The 20,380-nt window shown below is 43.5% G+C and overlaps 3 protein-coding genes across 6 annotated transcripts; 1 reads left to right on the forward strand and 2 right to left on the reverse strand.

Moving 5' to 3' along the window:
- Nucleotides 1-14: 14 nt before the first annotated feature.
- On the reverse strand, nt 15-1,679 carry LOC117564247 (ileal sodium/bile acid cotransporter). The gene is made up of 2 exons (XM_034242951.2): nt 540-1,679; nt 15-481 (listed from the first exon to the last, which is right to left on the reverse strand). The coding sequence occupies exons 1-2, from the start codon at nt 1,554-1,556 to the stop codon at nt 170-172; spliced, it is 1,329 nt and encodes a 442-aa protein (XP_034098842.1). The 5' UTR covers nt 1,557-1,679; the 3' UTR covers nt 15-169.
- An 873-nt stretch (nt 1,680-2,552) lies between these two features.
- On the reverse strand, nt 2,553-5,683 carry LOC117576424 (adenosylhomocysteinase). Its single transcript, XM_034261170.2, has 4 exons — nt 5,532-5,683; nt 5,050-5,240; nt 3,467-3,808; nt 2,553-3,398 (listed from the first exon to the last, which is right to left on the reverse strand). Exons 1-4 carry the CDS (start codon nt 5,554-5,556, stop codon nt 2,658-2,660), a joined length of 1,299 nt encoding a protein of 432 aa, XP_034117061.1. The 5' UTR covers nt 5,557-5,683; the 3' UTR covers nt 2,553-2,657.
- A 1,330-nt stretch (nt 5,684-7,013) lies between these two features.
- On the forward strand, nt 7,014-19,785 carry LOC117577606 (nuclear pore complex protein Nup153). Of its 4 annotated transcripts, XM_034262473.2 has the most exons (9): nt 7,014-7,680; nt 7,919-8,540; nt 8,619-9,203; nt 9,903-10,147; nt 10,252-14,662; nt 14,782-14,964; nt 15,695-15,841; nt 16,650-16,717; nt 17,571-17,709. In XM_034262473.2, exons 2-9 carry the CDS (start codon nt 8,406-8,408, stop codon nt 17,656-17,658), a joined length of 5,862 nt encoding a protein of 1,953 aa, XP_034118364.1. In that variant the 5' UTR covers nt 7,014-7,680; nt 7,919-8,405; the 3' UTR covers nt 17,659-17,709. The 4 variants fall into 4 exon arrangements, with proteins under 4 accessions (XP_034118364.1, XP_034118347.1, XP_034118356.1 ...); XM_034262456.2 differs by lacking the exon at nt 16,650-16,717 and having other exon boundaries at nt 17,571-19,785; XM_034262465.2 differs by lacking the exon at nt 16,650-16,717 and having other exon boundaries at nt 7,922-8,540; nt 17,571-19,785.
- Nucleotides 19,786-20,380: the final 595 nt, after the last annotated feature.

Consider the following 20,380-nt stretch of genomic DNA (forward strand, 5'->3'; position numbering starts at 1 on the left):
TTTAAACACTTGACTTCAACATTTTGAGTAAATGTATAATTTATAATACGATATATTAAGTCACTACAAAACAAATTGGTTATAAAATCAAACTGGGACGCCATGCTATATAGCCTTCGACTACTTGTTCATTGCTTTCGCCCTCCCTCCCACGAAAAAAAAAATGCCATCAAACAATGCGCTGATGTTCGGCGGCTGGTGGAATTTCAGCAGTTTTAACGCCTCGACACCGCTGATACAGATAGATGCCCAGCAGCGGCATTGGCGTCATTATGGCCACCGCCACCGGCACCACAGTGGTAAGATCCGCCTGCGGCTGTGGCAACGTGGTGCGCAGCAAGAAGATCGCGGTGCCCGTGTTCTGAATGCCCGTCTCAATGGCAATGGCCAAGGCATCGGCGGGATTCTGATGCAACAGCTTAGCCGCCAGCCAGGCAATGCCATAGCCCAGACCCGGCAGCGCCAGACCCGCCACAGCAATCTAAGTAAGTAGGCAATGAATGTATAAAGTAAACCAAATGATTTGTTAATCAACTCACCTGCCACGAGAACAGCTCAAAGATGTAAAAGTTCGTGATGATGGCAAACACCACAATAAAGATGATGAGACCACCCGAAATGGGCTTCAGCAGACGCACCAGGATCTGAGCCAAACGTGGCCACCAACGCTGAATGGCCAGCCCAATGAAGAGCGGTATAATCAGGCCAGCACAATATCCGGCAATCTTGTCATACGGCACCTTGATGCCAGCACGATCAAAGATCAGGGCGCCCAGCGTAAATGTCCAGAACGGCATCGAACCGAAGGCACCAAAATTGGAGATCGTTGTCATCAGCACGGACAGATTAATGTTGCCACCCAGCACAGCGGTCCAAGTGTTGGAGGCGCCACCACTGGGCGCAATGCCCGTAAAGAACAGACCCAACTGCATGGCCGGTGAATTGGGAAAGATGAACACACCCAGAGCATAGCTGAGCAACGGCATGCCCAGAGTTTGGGTGATCAGAAAGATGCTCGGTCCAATGGGACGTGTTATCAGGCCACGCAGCACACTCACATTGAGAGCGGCACCGAAATTGATGTAGAGCAGCGACATCAGCAAGATGACCGAGCCGAGGAACACATGATCGATGACACGCTGCGATCGCACCACTTGCGCCAACAGTGAGCTGCCCTTTTGTGCCGCATTCGCTGGCGGCGAACTGTTCCCAAAGAGCGCATAGTGCAGCTGGACTGTGATCACAGCCTCGCCCAGAAAATGCGCCTCGATGCGTATGCGTCCGGTCCACTCGCTGGCCGTATCCGGTATTTGATCAACGGGTATCGTCGCATTCGCCGCCAGCACTGTGGCCAAGTGTTCGCTGTTGCTCTGGAGTCGGAAACTGTAGCGATCCGTTTGCTGCAGTTGATCGTGGTTGAGATCGCTCAGCAGCAATTCCACATCGCCGCTTGTCTTCATCGGCAACTGCAACTGGGCGGGTGTAAAGTGCGCCTGCCACGCCAAGCTGGCGGGGATCAGCGTCATCAGCAGCAGCAGCCACATCAATTTCATCATCTTTTTACCTTTCTGACAGCAACTCTGTGATTTTTTAAATGATCTTTCTAGTTGATTTTACGTTTGTTATCTCCTCTCTCGCAAGTTGGCCGCAATTCAACAAGTTGACACATACAACAACAAAAAGAAAAAAGAAAAACAAAACAACAAACACAACTGAAACAAGTTTCTAAGCTTCGACTCTGTGTGGCATGACTTTCAGATGCCCGGCAAGCTGAACAGTTTACGCATGATAAGATACGATATATTGTATATGAAACTTGGTGATGTCATTTACATTTATTTCTCATTCATGAAGAATAAATTTGTCAAATTTATGCTACTCTCAATCATTAATTATATCAATAAATTGTCATGATTTCAATCAATTTGAAATTTAATTACCAAATAAATATAAATTCAAGTATTTCTTTCACAAAGTTGTTACACCCACGTGTTCCTTGCAGTTGCCGGGTATCAATAATGAAATTTGATTGCAATTACATGCAATGAGGCGCGCAGTGCAGGCAAGCGAGATACCTATAGCAACGTGACAACTGCGCTATTGCTGCACTGTTTTCGCACACAGCTTCTATGTTTGCACATAGATAGCAGTTACATTCACACAGGTTGTCAATTCACATGCCTATGCGAGTGTGACGCGATTGCGTGCATGTGTGTGTGTGAGTATGCGTGTTTACATATGCTAAGTGTGCAAAGTGAAGTGGAAAGAGAAAGATAGAAAGCGAGCGACAGAGCTAGATAAGATAGAAGAGTGCGAGTGCATTTCTTGCACGTTGCGCTGAAACAACGTTAACAGAATTAATTCACAGCACACGTTAAATAACAGTGCCGGTTAATTTACAGCACTGGTTATTTAACATGAAATGTAAAGAATTAAATTTTAACGCTTTTTCAAAATCGTTTCTCTTTCAATAGTTTTGAAACAAATTTACACTATTTAAAGATAAATAAATAAAATAATAAAAACCTATGTATAATAAAAATCAAATAACATTTAAATCACATCCAATTATATTTGTTTTGTTTTTTTTTTTTTATTAAAGCTTAAGAAAATGCAAAAGAACATGCAGTTAACATATTTTAACAGCGATTACTGTCTTAGTATCTGTAGTGATCGGGCTTGAAGGGACCCGTCTGGGGCACACCCAAATAAGCGGCCTGCTTCTCCGACAACTTGGTGAGCTTGACGCCCAACTTCTCCAGATGCAGACTGGCCACCTCCTCGTCGAGCAGCTTGGGCAGCACATGGACACCAACGGCATACTGTGCGGACTTGGTCCACAGCTCGATTTGGGCGAGCACTTGGTTGGTGAACGAATTGGACATGACAAAACTGGGATGACCATGAGCACAGCCCAAGTTCACCAGACGTCCCTCGGCGAGCAGAATGATGTGACGACCATTGGCCATCGTATAGCGATCCACTTGTGGCTTCACATTCACCTTCTCCTTGGCATTGTTGTTCAGCCAATCGACATCGATTTCGCAATCAAAGTGTCCAATGTTGCACACAATCGAATCGTCGGGCATATTCAAGAGATGCTCGGCGGTGATGATGTCACGACAACCAGTTGTTGTCACATAGATGGAAGCCTCCTTGCTGGCCTCCTCCATGGTGGTCACCTCATAGCCTTCCATGGCTGCCTGCAGCGCATTAATAGGATCGATTTCGGTGACAATCACACGACCGCCAAAGCCCTTCAAGGCCTGGGCGCAACCCTTGCCCACATCACCGTAGCCAGCGACGCAGCAAACCTTGCCAGCGATCATCACATCCGTGGCCCGCTTGATGCCATCGATCAGCGATTCGCGGCAGCCATAGAGATTATCGAATTTGCTCTGCACCAAAAGAAAACGAAATTAGTTGCAAACATTGCATCATTTTGAAGCAACCGCCTCGATCTTACCTTGGTCACCGAATCGTTCACATTGATAGCGGGCACACCCAAGCGTCCCTCCTTGAACATTTTGTACAGATTGTGGACACCAGTGGTGGTCTCCTCACTGAGTCCCTTGATGCCCTTGAGGTAATCGGGGAAACGTTCGTGCACCAAATTTGTCAAATCACCGCCATCATCAAGAATCATGTTCAGGGGCTGGCCATCGGGAAAGACCAAAGTCTGCTCAATGCACCACAAGTATTCCTCATCGGTTTCGCCCTTCCACGCATAGACGGGCACACCGGTGGCAGCAATTGCGGCAGCGGCATGATCCTGTGTGCTGAATATGTTGCAGCTGGACCATTGAACCTGTGAGGTTGTAGATAATTGATAGCAGTTGTCAAGTAAGGTAGTTGATAGAAATTGTTGTCAAGTTAGACAGTTGATAGCAGCTGTCAGGTCAAGACATCTTTTATTTCACTTAGAATGTCAGCAAACATCTTAGCATATCAATGGAATTCTTCGGTCTGGCCTCGTTGACCCCACCACAAAACACACGCCAGGTAGTTGATAGCAATTGTTAAGTATTTGATAGCAGTTGTCAAGTAAGGTAGTTGATAGCAGCCGTCAGGTCAAGACATCTTGCTTTTCAGTTAGAAAGTCAATTAACAGCTTAGCATATCAATGGAATTCTTCGGTCTGGCCTCGTTGACCCCACCACAGAACACACGCCAGGTAGTTGATAGCAATTGTTATCAAGTTATGTATTTGATAGCAGTTGTCAAGTTAGGTAGTTGATAGCAGTTGTTAGGTCAAAACATCTTTCTTTTCAGTTAGAAAGTCAATGAACAGTTTAGCATATGTATCAATGGAAGTCTTCGGCCTGGCCTCGTTGACCCCACCACAGAACACACTTACGCTTAGATTATCGTTATCGCCATCGCCTTGAACTCGATTGCGACCCCCCGAAGTGTTTTGTCAAAAACAATGATGAGCAGATAAATAACAATTGTAAATAAAAAAACAACCACAATCGGATGCCCTTTTGTGGTTTATATTGTTGACTAGTTTACATTTGAATACTGCTGAAATTCTAATCTTAATCTTTAAAGGCTAGCTGGGGGCGTGGCATAATTTGAAAACAACACACGGAGAGACGGACATGACAATGCGTTTTTTGATGGATTTGAAGGACTGCAAAATAAGAAAAAATTGACAATAAATTTAAATGTTCTAGCTCTTATAATCTCTGAGATACAGCTGATAGAGCAAGCGGACGGACGGACACAAACTTGATCAATTTTAAGAGTTTCTAGGGGGCTACAAAAAAAATGTAACACCAAATGTAAACTGCGTGGTCTCTATACGAAGACAAGAAATTGGAAAGCTCCAACACATATGGTTTCAAAGATATCAAAGTAAATACAAGCGGACAGACGGAAAAACCGATAGGAAAATATGTTTACAGCATGTTAAACAAATATTTTAAGGGGTATGTTTTCTACTGTGATATATCCTTTATAACAAGGTGTTGTTATACCCTGTTACACTGCTTACTACCGGGTATAAGAAGACAATAATGATAAAGCCAAGATGATGGTTCTATTTACCTCAGCGCCCAGCTCGACGAGGGTCTCGATGAGCACGGCCGTCTGGACGGTCATGTGGAGGCAGCCGGTGATGCGGGCGCCCTTCAGGATCTTGGATGGTCCGTACTTCTTGCGGCACGCCATCAGACCGGGCATCTCATTCTCCGCAATGATGATCGCCTTGCGTCCCCATTCGGCGAGACTGATATCGGCTAAACGTGTCGTCGCAAAAGTGATAAGATTATCATTAGCAACATAAACAACGATTAGGGTGCAAAAGCATTTTCAATATGTGCACGGCAACAACGTGCTTTAACCTAAGGCACCACACACACAAAAAAAAAAATAAAATAAAACACATGTGCGCCAAATACAAGACTATGCATGTGCATGTGTGTGTGTGTGTGTGTGTGTTGCGTGCGTTTACTTCAATATGCGCCTGTTTTGTTGCCGGCACACATCGACAGGAGAAGAGATGGGCAATGATTTTATTTATAACTTACCAACTTTGTACGCAGGCTTTGACATGTTGTACTTGTGATTGAAATGATTATGCAGAGGCAACAGAGACAACCGAATTGACGACGCGCGCAACAATTAATGCCAAAAATATAACTTTTAAGTTCGAATGAAATCGAATAATCGATTAACTTCGAATTTTGTTGCGACTGTGTTCTATCGATATTCTATGCGATATTGACAAATTTTATCAAAAAATTGTTTATAAATTTACGTAATATGCATAATTTCACACAAAATGATTCGCACACTAAAATACAATGCAAATTTCAAATAAATTTGAATTACGTAAATAGTTTTCTAGCCTCTTTCCACCTCACTCAGTTTTTCTACGTTTTTTAAAGTCCCGTTTCGGGGTTTCCATCTGCACGAACCGAGAAATATGGGCAACGGTAAAATTCTCAATATGGCCGGTCTGAAATGTCAGCTGTTCAAATGTAAACACGAGTTGGCGAACAATTCAAAAATCAGCACGCGCATTTTAAAATGGAAAATTTTCTTAAATTTCAAGATTTTGATGAGGATTTTGACGAAGTGGAGGGAAAATTAACGGAGTATAGAGTATAGGCCATTGCCAATAGTAAAGAAATCGCCATCAGTTTAGGGTTATGTACATAAGTAGATTTGCTGGCAGCAATGTAATATTTACATAAATACATTTACTTTTAAGCAACGGCATGGGTGTTTTTGGGAACGCGATGTTCCTGGAAACATTGAATCATTTTTTGAAGATAATTTGGAGGAGTTTGGCACCCTTGTGGAGCGCCTTTGTGGATTGGCCAAAAAAGGCACTACATTTCTCCTCTCATAACTCGAACAACATAGCCTCGTGGATGTCACTCCACGATATTGACGGCTTTCGAGTTTTTGGGCTCATCTAAAATATAAAAAATTTGCTTTAAAAAACAAAATAAAATTTTAATTTTTCTATGTTCATACCTTGGCGCACTTTAATGTCAGCTGTTTTGTTAGTGGTGAGCTCTTTTTCGTTGTCATATCGATCAAAATATCGCATAATTACCCAAAAAGTGCGTTCGCTATTTCTACGTAGCTCGCGAACGTAGAAAAACCGACGTTTTTTTCTTATGGGTTTTTACATGGGGCGAACGTAACATTCGGCCTGAACGTGAAAAAACCAAAGAAAACCAAAGAAAACCGTGCGGTGGAAAGAGGCTATTCGTTAGATGCGTTGCTTTATCGCTACTACAATTTGAATCGATTACATTTAATAACACATTATGCTGCATTTTTACAATACCAGTACTAATGTATGTAAGCTATTAATTTAAAAATAAAATAACCAAATGCACTCGAAGTGCAACAACTTATAAAAGTGCTATTATTTGGAATTAATTGTTTCAAATTTGCAATACCAAGTGCAGTGTTGAAAAACATTTCGAGACAAATTGGCCGCACACTGAGATATCGGCGCCATTTTTTTTCTCGTCGTTCGCCACTCGCCGCTCGCTGCATGACTATCCGCTACTCGTCGCACCTGGCACACGCGTTTTCCAAATCGTGCTTTTTTCGCCCTCAGTTTATATTTTGTTAATGTGCGAAATTAAAACAAAGTTAATTAATCAACACACACACAGCAAATATGTGCTAGGCTAGCAAACGTAGCTACGTTGCAATAAACGCAGCACAAAATTCAAGTGGAAATCGTGGTCGTGCGTCGTGTGTGCGTTAGTTATATATCTACATATTTTTTTTTTTTATACATTCATATATATGGCAGTTGCCGAATGCAAAGTACGTTGATGATGATGTTGCTGATGAAGATGATGATGATGATGGCGACGCATAGTTCGACCGCAACGCGACGTTGATGTCAGTTTCACAGTGTGTGTGTGCGTGTGTGTAATAAAATAAAAAAAAAACGCAAGCGAATTGCGAAAGAGCAAAAAGACAAGAGACCAACAACAAAAAAAAAAAGAAATATATACATACATATATATACACTTAATAAAAAAAAAAAGAAAGAAAGAAAAACTACAGTCAGTCGGTGGGCAAGCTGTGTGTGGTGAGGAGCGAGCGTAAGAAAGACGGCTGTGTGTTTTAAAGCAAAGACAAAAGACGCGCGCGCGGCGTGCAATGCACTAAAAAAGCAATAACAGCCCACTAGTGGAAGGGGTAAGTGTGTGTGTGTGTGAGTGAGTGTGCGTATGTGTGTGTGAGTGTCGAAGCGGCTGCCGAAGGTGGCGGCGTGGCTTACTTATGTACATGCAGATGTATGTATGTGTGTGCATGCCTATATATATATGCACACTCACACGCACACAGATTAGCAATTTCCCAAGCCAACATTTTTGTCATTTACGAAACTTTTCGAAAATCAACATACAATATTTGTCTTCTTCGTTCTCATTAGCAGCAAGCAAAGCAAGGCCACACACAATTTCAGTGTTTTCAAGTCTAAACAGACTACAAAAAAACAAAAAAAAAACAAAATCGAGAAGAAGAAACTCAACGATCGGGCGCCAAAGTGCAAATTGGTGTTGGTCCAGCAGCAAAATCTTGAGAGCAAGCAGCAGAAGCAGCAAAGAGAGCGAGCGCCGCGTGTGTTGGAACCTCGTTGTGAAACACACACACAGACACACATCGAAACTCACGCGCGAGTGACACACACACACACACATATATATATATATTTAGGCAAAGAGAGGCAACAGTGTGGCCGTTTTGCATTGAATTTGTCGTTTTGCGACCGATTGTGTGCATGTGCATGTGAGTTGACTGCGCGTGTGTGTGTTGGTGTGTGCGTGCATTGTTGCATTTGACGTGCGTTGTTGTTTTTCTTTTCTTTCGCTCGTTTGTTCGTTGTTTGATTGAAACAGCGACCGGCATAAAATCCAATAATGTCCACATATGAGGATGGCCAACAGCAATTGCAACATGAACAGCAACAACAACAAACGCCGCCACAATCGCCGGAGCAACAACAACAGACGCCAATAAAACTCACAAATGAGGCGGCGTCCAGCAACAACAACGTGAGTACAGCTTCAGCTTAAACAGATGCAGCAACAACATCTTTTTTTTTTACCTTCTTTTGCATTCCTAATTTGCAGTCCATTATGGGCAAGGTGAAGCTACGCGTCTCCTCGATATTTCCCACTTCATTGGGCAAATGGTTTTCACCCACAACCGATGGCAACGCTGCTGCCGCCTCTCGACTGGATCAATCGCCAACATCGCAACAGCAGCAGCAACAACAACAACAACAGAATGGCGGCAGCACATTGACTGGGAAACGTAAACGCAGCCGGCGTCGCATCGAATTGGATGCGGATGATGCGCCCGATATTATCGATGATGCACAGGATTTGAATGAGGAGGAAGTCCAGCTGGCGGATAATATTGCCGAACACGATTTGGCCGCCGAAGATGAGCAGACGCGTCGCTGTGAATACAATGTGAATAACATGTTGCGTAGCGGGAATAAAGGAGGTGCCCATAAGATTTGGACGCGTCCCTACGATGATGATGACGACGATGAGGACCTCGACGACGAGGATGACGATGAGCAGCAGCAACAGCAGCAGCAGCAGCTGGACCACGATGATCAGCACAACTATCAGCAACATCCACAGCAGCAGCTGCTATCGAATCGTTCGTCAACGCAACAGCCAGCGGCAAAACGCAAGCGTCTCGAGGTAAGGAAGAAGTGGACTCGATGTGTAGACAATTTAATGAGCTGTAAATCTTAAAAAATGTAACTTAAAGATGTGCTAAGAGATTTCCAATATGTGATCAACTTAATGTGTATGCAATGTAGCTTAAAGATGTGCTAAGAGATTTTCAAATGTGATGAACTTAATAAGTATGAAATGTAGCTTCAAGATTTGCTAAGACATTTCCAATATGTGCTCAACTTAGTATGTCAAAAACAATTCGATAATCACGATTTGTATTAAGCTGGATATCTTATGAAATGTAGCTTAAAGATGTGCTTAGAGATGTCCAATATGTGATCAACTTAATGTGTCAAAAAGAATTCGATAATCACGATTTGTATTAAGCTGCACATATTCTGTCTTATCCTTAAGATGTCCTTTAAATTTGTGTTAAGTAATTTTGGAATATGTTAATTTGTCTGAAGGTTAAGCTACATTTGAGGACAGACTTTTGACGGCATTCAAGTTTAATGTGCAGCTAAATTTTGTTGCTTTTAATGAAGATATTGTATTAAAAGAATTGTGAAGATGAGCAGCTGCGAATTGAGCAAAGTGTCAACTTAATCTGCAAAAAAAGAGAAAAACTAAGTTGCTATGCACATTAGAAAAGAACAGGCAATATTTCTGGTTAGTTTAGCTTTATTTGCAACTTCAACTAATGAAAAACTTTCTTTACAGCAATCGGAAGTGACGTTTAGTCCTCAGTTTAGCGCCCAACGGCGTCGTCCACCGCTTCACGCCTCCACGCCCGCTGTCAGCGATGCAATGCTGCGTCATGCGTCCACAAATCGTCAACAGCAGCAGCAGCAGCAACAACCACAGCAACAGCAACGTCAGCGTGAGCCCGCCTTTAATTTCTTAGCCGCCGCCGCCGGACCGAGCAACGAGGCAGCTGTCGCCACCAGCGGAGATCTGCCGATGAGGTGAGCTTTGATTTGATTTTTTTTTTTTTTTTGGATTGCAAAGAATTCCTTTCACTTTATACTTTTCCCCCGTTTTTTTTTTGTTGGTTTTGTGGATGCCACAGCTCGAGACGTTCGTTGAACATACCGCCAATGACTGAACGCCGCGAAACTTTGCTGCCCAGCTACAAGCGTCTGTCGCTGCTGGGACAACAACAGCAACAACAACATCGTGGTCCTAACTGGCGCACTTGTTCGCCCATCAGCGAGGTGGACTCGCAACAGCAACAACCTCAGACAACAACACGTCAAGAGACCAACATCAACATCAACAATAATAATAATGTTATCAATGCCAAGCGAGGAGGAGGAGTTGCAGCTGATTCGCATTCCGAATGCGAGAGCAATGAAAGTCAAGCTGGTCTACGCACGCACAACAACAACATTAACAACAGCAGCAACAACAACATTAACAACAACAGCAATCTACTATTCTATGGCAATCTGCAGAGCCGCAAATCGGTGTTCAATTCAAATGCCGGCACACCGCCGCATCACAACTCGACATTATCGTTGAATTCGTTAAACAATCGTCGACGTTTCAATGCCTCCATCTATGGCAGCACCTCAGCGTTGAGCGACAGCCGTTTGTTGAGCAGCAGTTGCTCGTCGACAATGGTCGGATCGCCGTTCTACAAGGGGCCAACGGCGTTTGGCGGGAGTGCGGCAAACAATCGTTACTTTAGTCAGGGCAATTTGGCCATCATCAATTCGGGCGGAAGTTCGCCGGCGCCATCGAACAGCGACAGCATCAGCAGCAGTGCCCGTTGCATTAGTAGCCTCAATTACAGCATGAATCCGGTCGAGATGCGACCCAATATTACGAATAGCAACAACAACAATAATAATAATACCGGAGTTGGTGGCATTCCGTCGGATGTGGCCAGCGGATTGTCGTTGACAGCGCAGCGGATATTGAATCTGCTGGAGAATCATACGACACCGCTGATGGATGCCAAGAAGATGGGCAGCACATTGCGTGAGCATCAGCAGCAGCGCAATCGACATGCGTCGAACAAACCGTATTCCTATCCCATGGCCTATAAGCTGCACAACAACAACAACAACAATATTACCAATAATAATATTACTGCCGACCAGGATGTGACGCGTAATAGTTCCAAGCTGTTGGTGCCAACGATGATGCAACTCCTCGAGCGTCGACGCATGCAACGTGTGCCAGCGCCCAGCGTGCGACAGCAACAGCAGCAATCACAGTCGCAGCAGCAGCAGCAGCAATCATCGCAACAGCAACAGCAATCAACGCAAAAAACTACACGCTTGTTGCCCACAACAAACAGCAGCAGCAGCAACAACAACAACAATGCGGCCAACAACTCGAATGCTGCCAAGACGCATACGAACAAGATGCGCACACGTTTGCTGCAGCAATCGCGCAAGGATACACGCATCCAGGACGAAGAGTTGCCACCGCCAGCCATCGATTTGCCCGAGATACGTTTCCCCAGCATGGCCAGCGAGCCCAAATTCGATTTGACATTCGCACCGCCACCAAAACCAACTCCAACAGCAGTCGCTGCACAACCAGCAACAGCAACAGCAGTCGTCACATCAGCAGCAGCAGCAGCAACAGTTGCTGTCACAAACAGTAACAACAGCAAGCGACAGTATGAGTTTGATGCGCCTTTGGAATTGCAGTGCAGCGAAGAAGGCTCCAACAATGGCGATGATGCTCCCGTTCCCATCAAGCGTGCCAAGCCAAATTTCCGCTTTACGCCGCCAGCAACATTGGAGCAACAGCAACAGTTGCAGGTGCAATCACAAGCGAAGCCACAGCAGCAATTGAATGGCGATCGCAGCCTGAAGACCAGCGGCAGTGTGCTTGATGTGTTGCTGCCCAAGAAACCAGCAACAACAACAGAAGCAACAGCAACAACATCTGCATTGAATGTAAATTTAACCGGCTTCGCTGGCTTTGGCGATCAGTTCAAAAAGTCGGCCAGCGAATGGGAATGCGATGCGTGCATGGTGCGCAACAAGCAGGAGCTAAGCAAATGCATTGCCTGCGACACAGCCAAACCGAAAGCCAAGCCACCAACAGCAGCTGCCCCAATTGCAACGAATATTTCAATGCCAGCTTCAGGTTCAGCTTCAACGGGTTTTAGCGGCTTTGCGGATCGTTTCAAGCAGCCGGCGGGCAATTGGGAATGTGATGCTTGCATGGTGTCCAACAAATCGGATGTTAGTAAATGCGTTGCCTGCGAAACGCCACGCAAAACATCAGCAGCAGCAACAGCAGCTCCTCCAGCAACCAGCAACGTATTTCAAACAACCAGCGGAATTGGCTTTGGCGATGCTTTCAAGCCCAAAGCGAACACGTGGAGTTGCGACACTTGCATGGTGAGCAATCCAAGTAGCGCCACAAAATGTTTAGCCTGCGAGACGCCCAACCCAAAGGCCAGCAGCAACAACAACAGCAGCAGCAGCAATGCTTTTCAAACTTCCAGCAGCGGAATTGGCTTTGGCGATGCCTTCAAACCAAAGGCAAACACGTGGAGTTGTGACACTTGCATGGTCAGCAATCAAAGCAGCGCCAGCAAATGCGTCGCCTGCGAAACGCCAAATCCCAAATCGAGTGCCAGCAACAACAGCAGCAGCAGCAGCAGCAACTTTAAGTTTGGCTTTGCCAGCAAACCAGAAGCAACAACAGCAACACCTAAGCCCGATGCTGGTTTCCAGCAACTGATTGCAGCACAAAAGTCGAGCAGCTGGACATGCGAAGTGTGCACCGCTCAGAACGATGTGGGACGCAACAAATGCATTTGCTGTGAGCAACAGAAGCCCGGCACAAGTGCTGACGATGCTGCTGCGGCTGCCTCACTCAACAGCAGCAACAGCGGTGCTGCAGCTGCGCCCAAATTTATGTTTGGATTCGCCAATAAGCCATCAGCAGCAACAGCAGCAGCAACCACCGTGGTTGCAGCTCCAGCAACAGCAGCAACAGCTTCGACAATAAACGCGCCATTCAAGTTTGGCTTTTCCGCCGCAGCAGGCACCGATGTTGCCGATAAGCCAACAACCATTGCAACGAAATCCGCTTTAACCGCTCCGACAACATTCAACACCTCAGCAGCAGCTGCGCCAGCAGCAACTGGCTTCAAGTTTGGCGCCGAAACAACGCCAAGCAAAACAGTGAGCTTCAAATTGAGCGAACCCCAAGCAACAACAGCAACCACGACACCAGCAACTGTTCCAGCAGCAGCAACAAAACCAGCAGCCGAGGCAGCGGACCTGACTGCGCCGGTTAGCAGCAAGGCACCGGCGACATCCAGCATCGGCTTGGGACTCTTTGCACCAGTTGCAGCTGCTCCAGCAGCAACACCAGCAACGAAACCAGCAACATTTGCATTTGGCGCACCAGCAGCTGCATCTGCAACAACAACAGCAGCAACAGCAACCACAACGCCTGCTGCTGCTTCAACTGGCAACAAACTGTTTAGCTTTGGCTCCTTTACAGCCACTCCAGCCGTGTCCAGCAGCAACAACAGCAGCAGCAGCTCCACGAGCAACACAACCACTACCGCCACCAACAGCAGCAGCAGCAACAGCTTGAAGCCCGCTGCACCCATATTCAGTTTCGGCCAACCACAACCAACAACGACAACAACAACCATCCCAGCAGCAACACCAGCTACAGCAACTCCTGCACCAGCTGCAACAACATTATTTGGCCAGCCAGCGCCAACAGTTGCCGCTGCTGCAGCAGTTGCGCCAGCAGCATTTGTCTTTGGCAGTCAATCAGCTGCGCCAGCAACACCAGCACCAGCAGCAACAACGACGCCAGCAACCACAACTAGCAGCGGCACATTCTTCTTTGGCTCTCCAGCAGCAGCAGCAACAACAAAAACAACAGCAGCAGCAACACCAAGTGCCAGCAACAACATATTCAACAGCAGCAGCAACACAGCTGCAGCCACACCAGGAGTGTTTAATTTTGGCAGCAGCAGCGGCAGCAACACAACATCGTTTGGCGCCAGCAGCACATTTGGTGGCTTTGGTGCCAAACCTGCAGCAGCAACAGTTGCAACAGCAACCACAACTAGCAGCAACAACAACAACAGCAGCAGCAGCAGCAGCTTCAACTGGTCAGCACCAACAACAGCTGCTGTCAATCAATTCTCAAGCGGCGGCTTTGGCAGCAACACGGCAACAACAACAAGCACAGCAAATGCTGTAACACCATCGCCATTTAGTTTGGCAGCATCAACAGCATCGAGCGGTGGCGGAGGCGGAGGTGGCTCGTTGTCAGCGGTGTTTGGCAATGTGAGCAATCCATTTGGAGCTGCATCCTCAGCAGCTGCCGCATCGCCACTCACCAACATCTTTAGCAACAGCAGCAGCAGCAACAACAACAACAACAATCAGCAGAGCACTGCAGCAGCCGTCACCACAGTGACAGCAACCACACATGATAAGCCTGCATTCAATTTTGGCGCCGCTACAGCGGCAGCAACGGTAAATGCAACATCGATATCGATTTATCGCATTTAGCAACACTAACTAACTCTCTATATCTCTATCTCTCTTTCTCGCTCGCTTTCAATGTCGTATTTGTGTGGCTTTGGCATTTGCAGCCGGCAGGGGGCGTTTTCAATTTCGGTGCTGCGCCAACAAATCCAGCGCCAGGTGGCGTTGGAAAGCCAGCGTTTAATTTCACAGCAAGCGGCACAACGCCACAGCCGGCAGCATTTAATTTCACGGGAAATGCAACAACAACGGCGACGTCGGCAATTGCCTCCACAGGCGGCGGCAACGATGTAAGTATTTATCATTGAGGAGAATAAATATATAAATCGGGATATTCAATATTGATTGATGGTCAAAACAACAAAAAAGTCAAGCAAACCGAAGACAATTGCAGTTTATCGATAATTTCACACAGCTGTCTGTGTTCTCGTATTGTGCGTGTTTCGATTAATGCATGACAAATTTTCTATTGGCTATGTTCGTGTTTTTATTATCTACTCTAGCTCTCGAAATTCCAAAAAAAAAAAAAAGGAAAATAGATAATGTTCAAATTGTGATATTTGTAGCCTATATTGTATAACCTTTTATTATATTTATTATAATTCTTATTTTGTATTTTCTTGTTTTATTTCTCTCCTTTTCATTGATCTCTCTTAATCAAAAATACATATGTTGATTGTTGTCCGGCTCTCTCTGTCTCTTTCTTCCTGTCTAATACGCCATCTTGTTGTATTGAACTATTGGAAAACCACACAAAACAAAACAAACTGTATATTACGTAACTATTTATATTGTACTCTCTTATATTATTTGATGTAATTTTTGCAATTTACAATTATCTCGCTGTACCTCTGTTTAACTTTTGGGCACGGGGCACGAATGCGATTTATTTATCTATACTTTTTTACTTATTGCTATTAATGTTACAACAACAACAACTACTACTACCATTACTATTACAACAACAACTACTACTACTACGATTTTAATGCTGTGTTGGGTTCGGTTGGTTCAACGAAGTTATTTTCCCCACCGGAACGACTTTTTCAATTTGGCGCCACGGCGTCCACAACTGATAATGTGGCTGCCGGCGCTGGTCAACAACAACAACACCAACAGCAACCAGTTCAACTGTTCAATTTTACTGGCTCAGCGCAGCAAATGCAGGTAAACAAATATGAATGGACTGTTAATTTTGATGAATCTATCACAAACCAAAATAAATATGTGTATCAACATTTTTATTCACTTATCATTTCACATACGTAGAGAGCATGCATAAATACTAACAAAAAAAAAAAAACAACAACAAAACTTGTAGCTAGTTTTCACACACATACTATTGTAATTTTGCGATCGGTGTTGTGATTTACTAATTCTTATGAGTATAATTTGCATGCCGAGTTGCCATCTTGAAACGTGCGCTCAATTTGCAATTTGCTCGCTCTCTCTCTTAGCTCTCAGTAGTTTGAAATTAACACCCAAACACACACATCTACATTCCATACAAACATTTTAGTATCAGTTTACTCTCTTCTATTTTTTTTTGTTTTCATATATCACATATACATCTACATTCACATATGCACCATAATCTAAGTAGTTGCAGTTTACCTTCCCCCCCACCACAAATCATCGAACGCTCCAAGCGATTTTACTGCTCATCGTCATTATCCTCTCGCATCTCTTTTCACAAATACATACATACAAACATACATATGTACACCGAAATACCAACAACGAGCGCAGCAGCAAATGATAACAAAACCACAAAAAAAAAAAAAAAAAAAACACCAACAAAAGGAAGGTGGAGAGTTATGCGTATTTCGTAGCATATATTCTTGCTTTTCTCTTCAGGTTGTTGTGCTGGCGACAAAAATAAAAACATAAACCAAAATTCCTTCCTCAAAAAAAAAAAATACCAAAACAAAAATTGTGAAACACTAAAAAGAAAAACCAAAAATGTCTTTTGCAGTCAACGCCAAACGCCGCTCCGTTCCAATTTAATGCCGGCGCAGCGCCTGCGCAAACCAATATATTCGCGTAAGTAATGTGCAAAAAAGAGATGGCACTAGCGCAGTACAGCAAACAGAGCAGAGCAGCAGCAACACGATCTGCTGTTGCTTTTTGCTCCTGGCTGCGCGCTGCTTCCCTACGATATCGATACGAGTGAGCCAAGAGAGTGTGTGAGAGTGAGAGGAAAAGGTGGAAAGATAAGTTGTTCGAGTTTTTGTTTAATTTGGCCCCCCCGCCCACCACAAAATGAAACACAGGCAGACATACACGCACACACACATACAGCCACACAAAAACACACACACATGAACAAATAACAAAATGCATTTCCTAAACGTTTTAATGATAACTTGATATAATTATGATAATGATTATAATTAATTGTTTTGATTATGCATCGTTTATGTTTTCTTTTATAATTATTGTTTGTTTTCAACATTCATTTGAAATATGAACTACAATAAAAACAACATTGTATGCACATACAAACCAAGCATACATACGTACACACACACACACACACATATACCATACATACATGTATGTTCCATATATTCATGTTTCGTTGTGCCATTTACATATCTGAGTGTGTGTGTGTGTGTTCATTTAATATATATCCCCCCTCCCTCTCCCACTACGTGGGGGATTGTGTGTGTGTGTGTCTGTATGAGACAAGTGCGTGAGCGTGCGTGTTTAGTTGTAAGACATTGAGATGAGAAAGCTTTTTGTTAATACAAAATGTGTTGCTATGAACTTTGCTCCTCTCTTTCTCTCTCTCTCTCTCTCTCTCATTGTCTCGTATTTTATTTGTGTTCGTTTCGTGGAGGTTGTAGGTTGCATGTGATATTAATTGAATATTTTGATATGATGATTTTCACAGCTTCAATCCGCCACCAAATGCTGGCAACAATATGCAGAATCCACGCCGCAAAATACGCGCCCCAATGCGTCGTCTGCCGCCGCGGTAGAAACAGCAATGGCGTCTGCTGCTGCTGCCGCCGTCGCTGCCGACGCCGACGCCGACGAAGAAACTCGACACAAATGGACGAATATGGGACTGGGACTTGGACTTGGAGGAGGATCGATGCCGCTGCCGATAACGTGGCCATGCAGGCAGAGATCATTATCGATATCGAGACCTGGACTACAGCAACAGCAGCTGACGGAGCCTAACAGCAACAGCGACGCAATGACGACACTTCGCTACAACGAGCAGCAGCACTTGCAAACGGAACTGGAATCGGTTCCAGTTCCGGTTGTGGATACCGATTCCGAGACGCAACCGGAAATTGGGCTGCGACCGGAAGAACAACCATTGAGGACGACAACGACAACAGGGACAACAACTCTCCAATGGACGCCAATGCAACCAGAGCAGGTGAATGTGGAGCAAGAGGACGAAGAGGAGCACGACCAGGAGCTGAACGATGATGATGAAGAAGAGGAAGGAACGGCAATTGTATTGCAACGTCGCAGTTGCCGTCTGCAAGAGCACTTGAAAAATGAACTGCAACAATTGCAGGAGCAGCAGCAACAGCAGCAGCGGCGTCGACGACTGCAACACCAAAAACAACAACAACTCAACAAATATCGATTTGTGCGTGCCAACAACAACAACATCAACAAGAACTACAGTAACCATAGCAGCAGCAGCAGCAATGCAAGAATACTGGCAACAACAGAGCATAGAGTTGCCAGACCGTCACGCTTTAGCTTCCATGGGCGCAAAAGAAGCATCATCAACAACAGCAACAACAACAACGAAGCCACTGCAGCGAGCAGCGACGCAGGCAGCGCAGCCGCATCGCCAGTGCTGCACAGTCGCTATAAGCTGGTGCGACAGCGCAGTGCCAAAATGACTGAATAGCTCCCTCCCACTCCCTCCCACCACCACCAGCAACTCCACCCCCTTCCCAAGTGGATAACTACAACGACAGACAGCGCGAACAGGAAGAGAGAAGAGAGCGAGAGAAGCTTTTGACTGCAACAACAACTACAACTACTACAAAAACAGCAACAACAACAACTACTACAACTACAACTACGCGTGCACGGATTGAGAGAGGAATCACACACACATTTGGAAATCATTTTTAATATATATAACACACACACACACATGCATATAAATTTGGTTTTTTGTTTTTGTATTGTTTTTTGGTTTTTCGATGCCAGAAATGAAAGAAAACTAACACAAATCTTAAATGCATTTTAGTTAACTTGTGTTTCTCAGTAAAATACACATATTTTTGTTTAATTTAAATAAATTTGTTGATTTGTAAAATTTTAGAGTCGACGCAAAAAGTATACATAATATAATTATATATAAATAAAACTATATAAAGTCGAGAAATTCAAGCAACGTTCGTTAATTTCAAGCAACAAAAACAACATCAGTTCAGTAACAACAACAAAAACAACAACACTAAACATTGTAAATTTCAACACAATTTTTGTTGTATTTTTTTTTTATTATCATTATTATTTATGAATACTAGCGCTTTTATGAACATAAATAAATATATATATATTAAATTGCGTACACAAACATATTGATTAAAAATATATTTAACAAGAAAAAATGAAGAAAAACATTGAAAACGATAATTATGTAATAATTATGTTGTGAATTTGTAAAGAAAGTGTTAAAAAAAAGAAATGAAAATAGCGCAAAACAAAAGAATAACAAAAACAAAACGAACATATACATATAATATATTATATTATTATTATTATTATTAAATTGAATCATTTGTTTAGACAATTTTTAAGTGCAACACGGGGACGTTTATTTAGGGAAAACATGAATGAAAGTAAACTATAAATGCATTATACATATATATATATATGTATATATATATGCCACAGTTGTTTTTTGTTGTGTTATTCAGTTAATAATCGTACACTTCCGTTTGCGTGCTCTGAATTGAACATACATATATTACAAAAACACAAGAATAACAACAAACAACACTATATAGCTAAGATACAACACCTAAAATTATGATATGTACGTATTTTTTATATACATACATACTGAAAACGGATAACAGATAAGATTGAAAACAAAAACAACCATTAAAAACAAAAACAAACTGAAACTGAAACCCGAAGTCTTAGTTTTAAGCTACTCAAGAAAAGAAAAGAAATCCAACAGGCAGTTGTCAAATTGAAATCATAATGTAAATAAGTAAATATAAACGATATGATAATTTAAAACGTAACTTGTCTTTTTTGAATTGCGGTTAATTTCGAAACGGTTGGCGCCCAAAAACTAAGGTCGACGAACTGAAACGGTTATCGACAGTGTAAGAAATCGAATGGTGCGGCTTATCGATTTTGCGCAGATTTCATATAAAGCTAGTCAAATTTAATGCTGAATTTCTGAATTATTGCGTTTTAATTGCAGACACGTTCCCTAAAACGAATTAAGTTCAATTGCAATCGTTTCTTAAGTTCGACTAAATCTGTCATTCAAATTGCGCGCTTCTTTGCAACCCTTCACGAACTCTCTGTTCAACGGTACAGGCTCATTTGAACTATTCAATTTGTGGTCACACTGAACGTTGCAAAAGCAATGTGAATGTTTATAGTATTATTTTATAATAATAATTAAAATACCGTTATTTCGTATACAGTTGACAATTGTCGGACTAGCACATAACTTAAAATGTCCAATAAGAACTTTTC

This window comes from Drosophila albomicans, chromosome X, assembly GCF_009650485.2.
Source record: "Drosophila albomicans strain 15112-1751.03 chromosome X, ASM965048v2, whole genome shotgun sequence".
Classification (NCBI taxonomy): domain Eukaryota; kingdom Metazoa; phylum Arthropoda; class Insecta; order Diptera; family Drosophilidae; genus Drosophila; species Drosophila albomicans.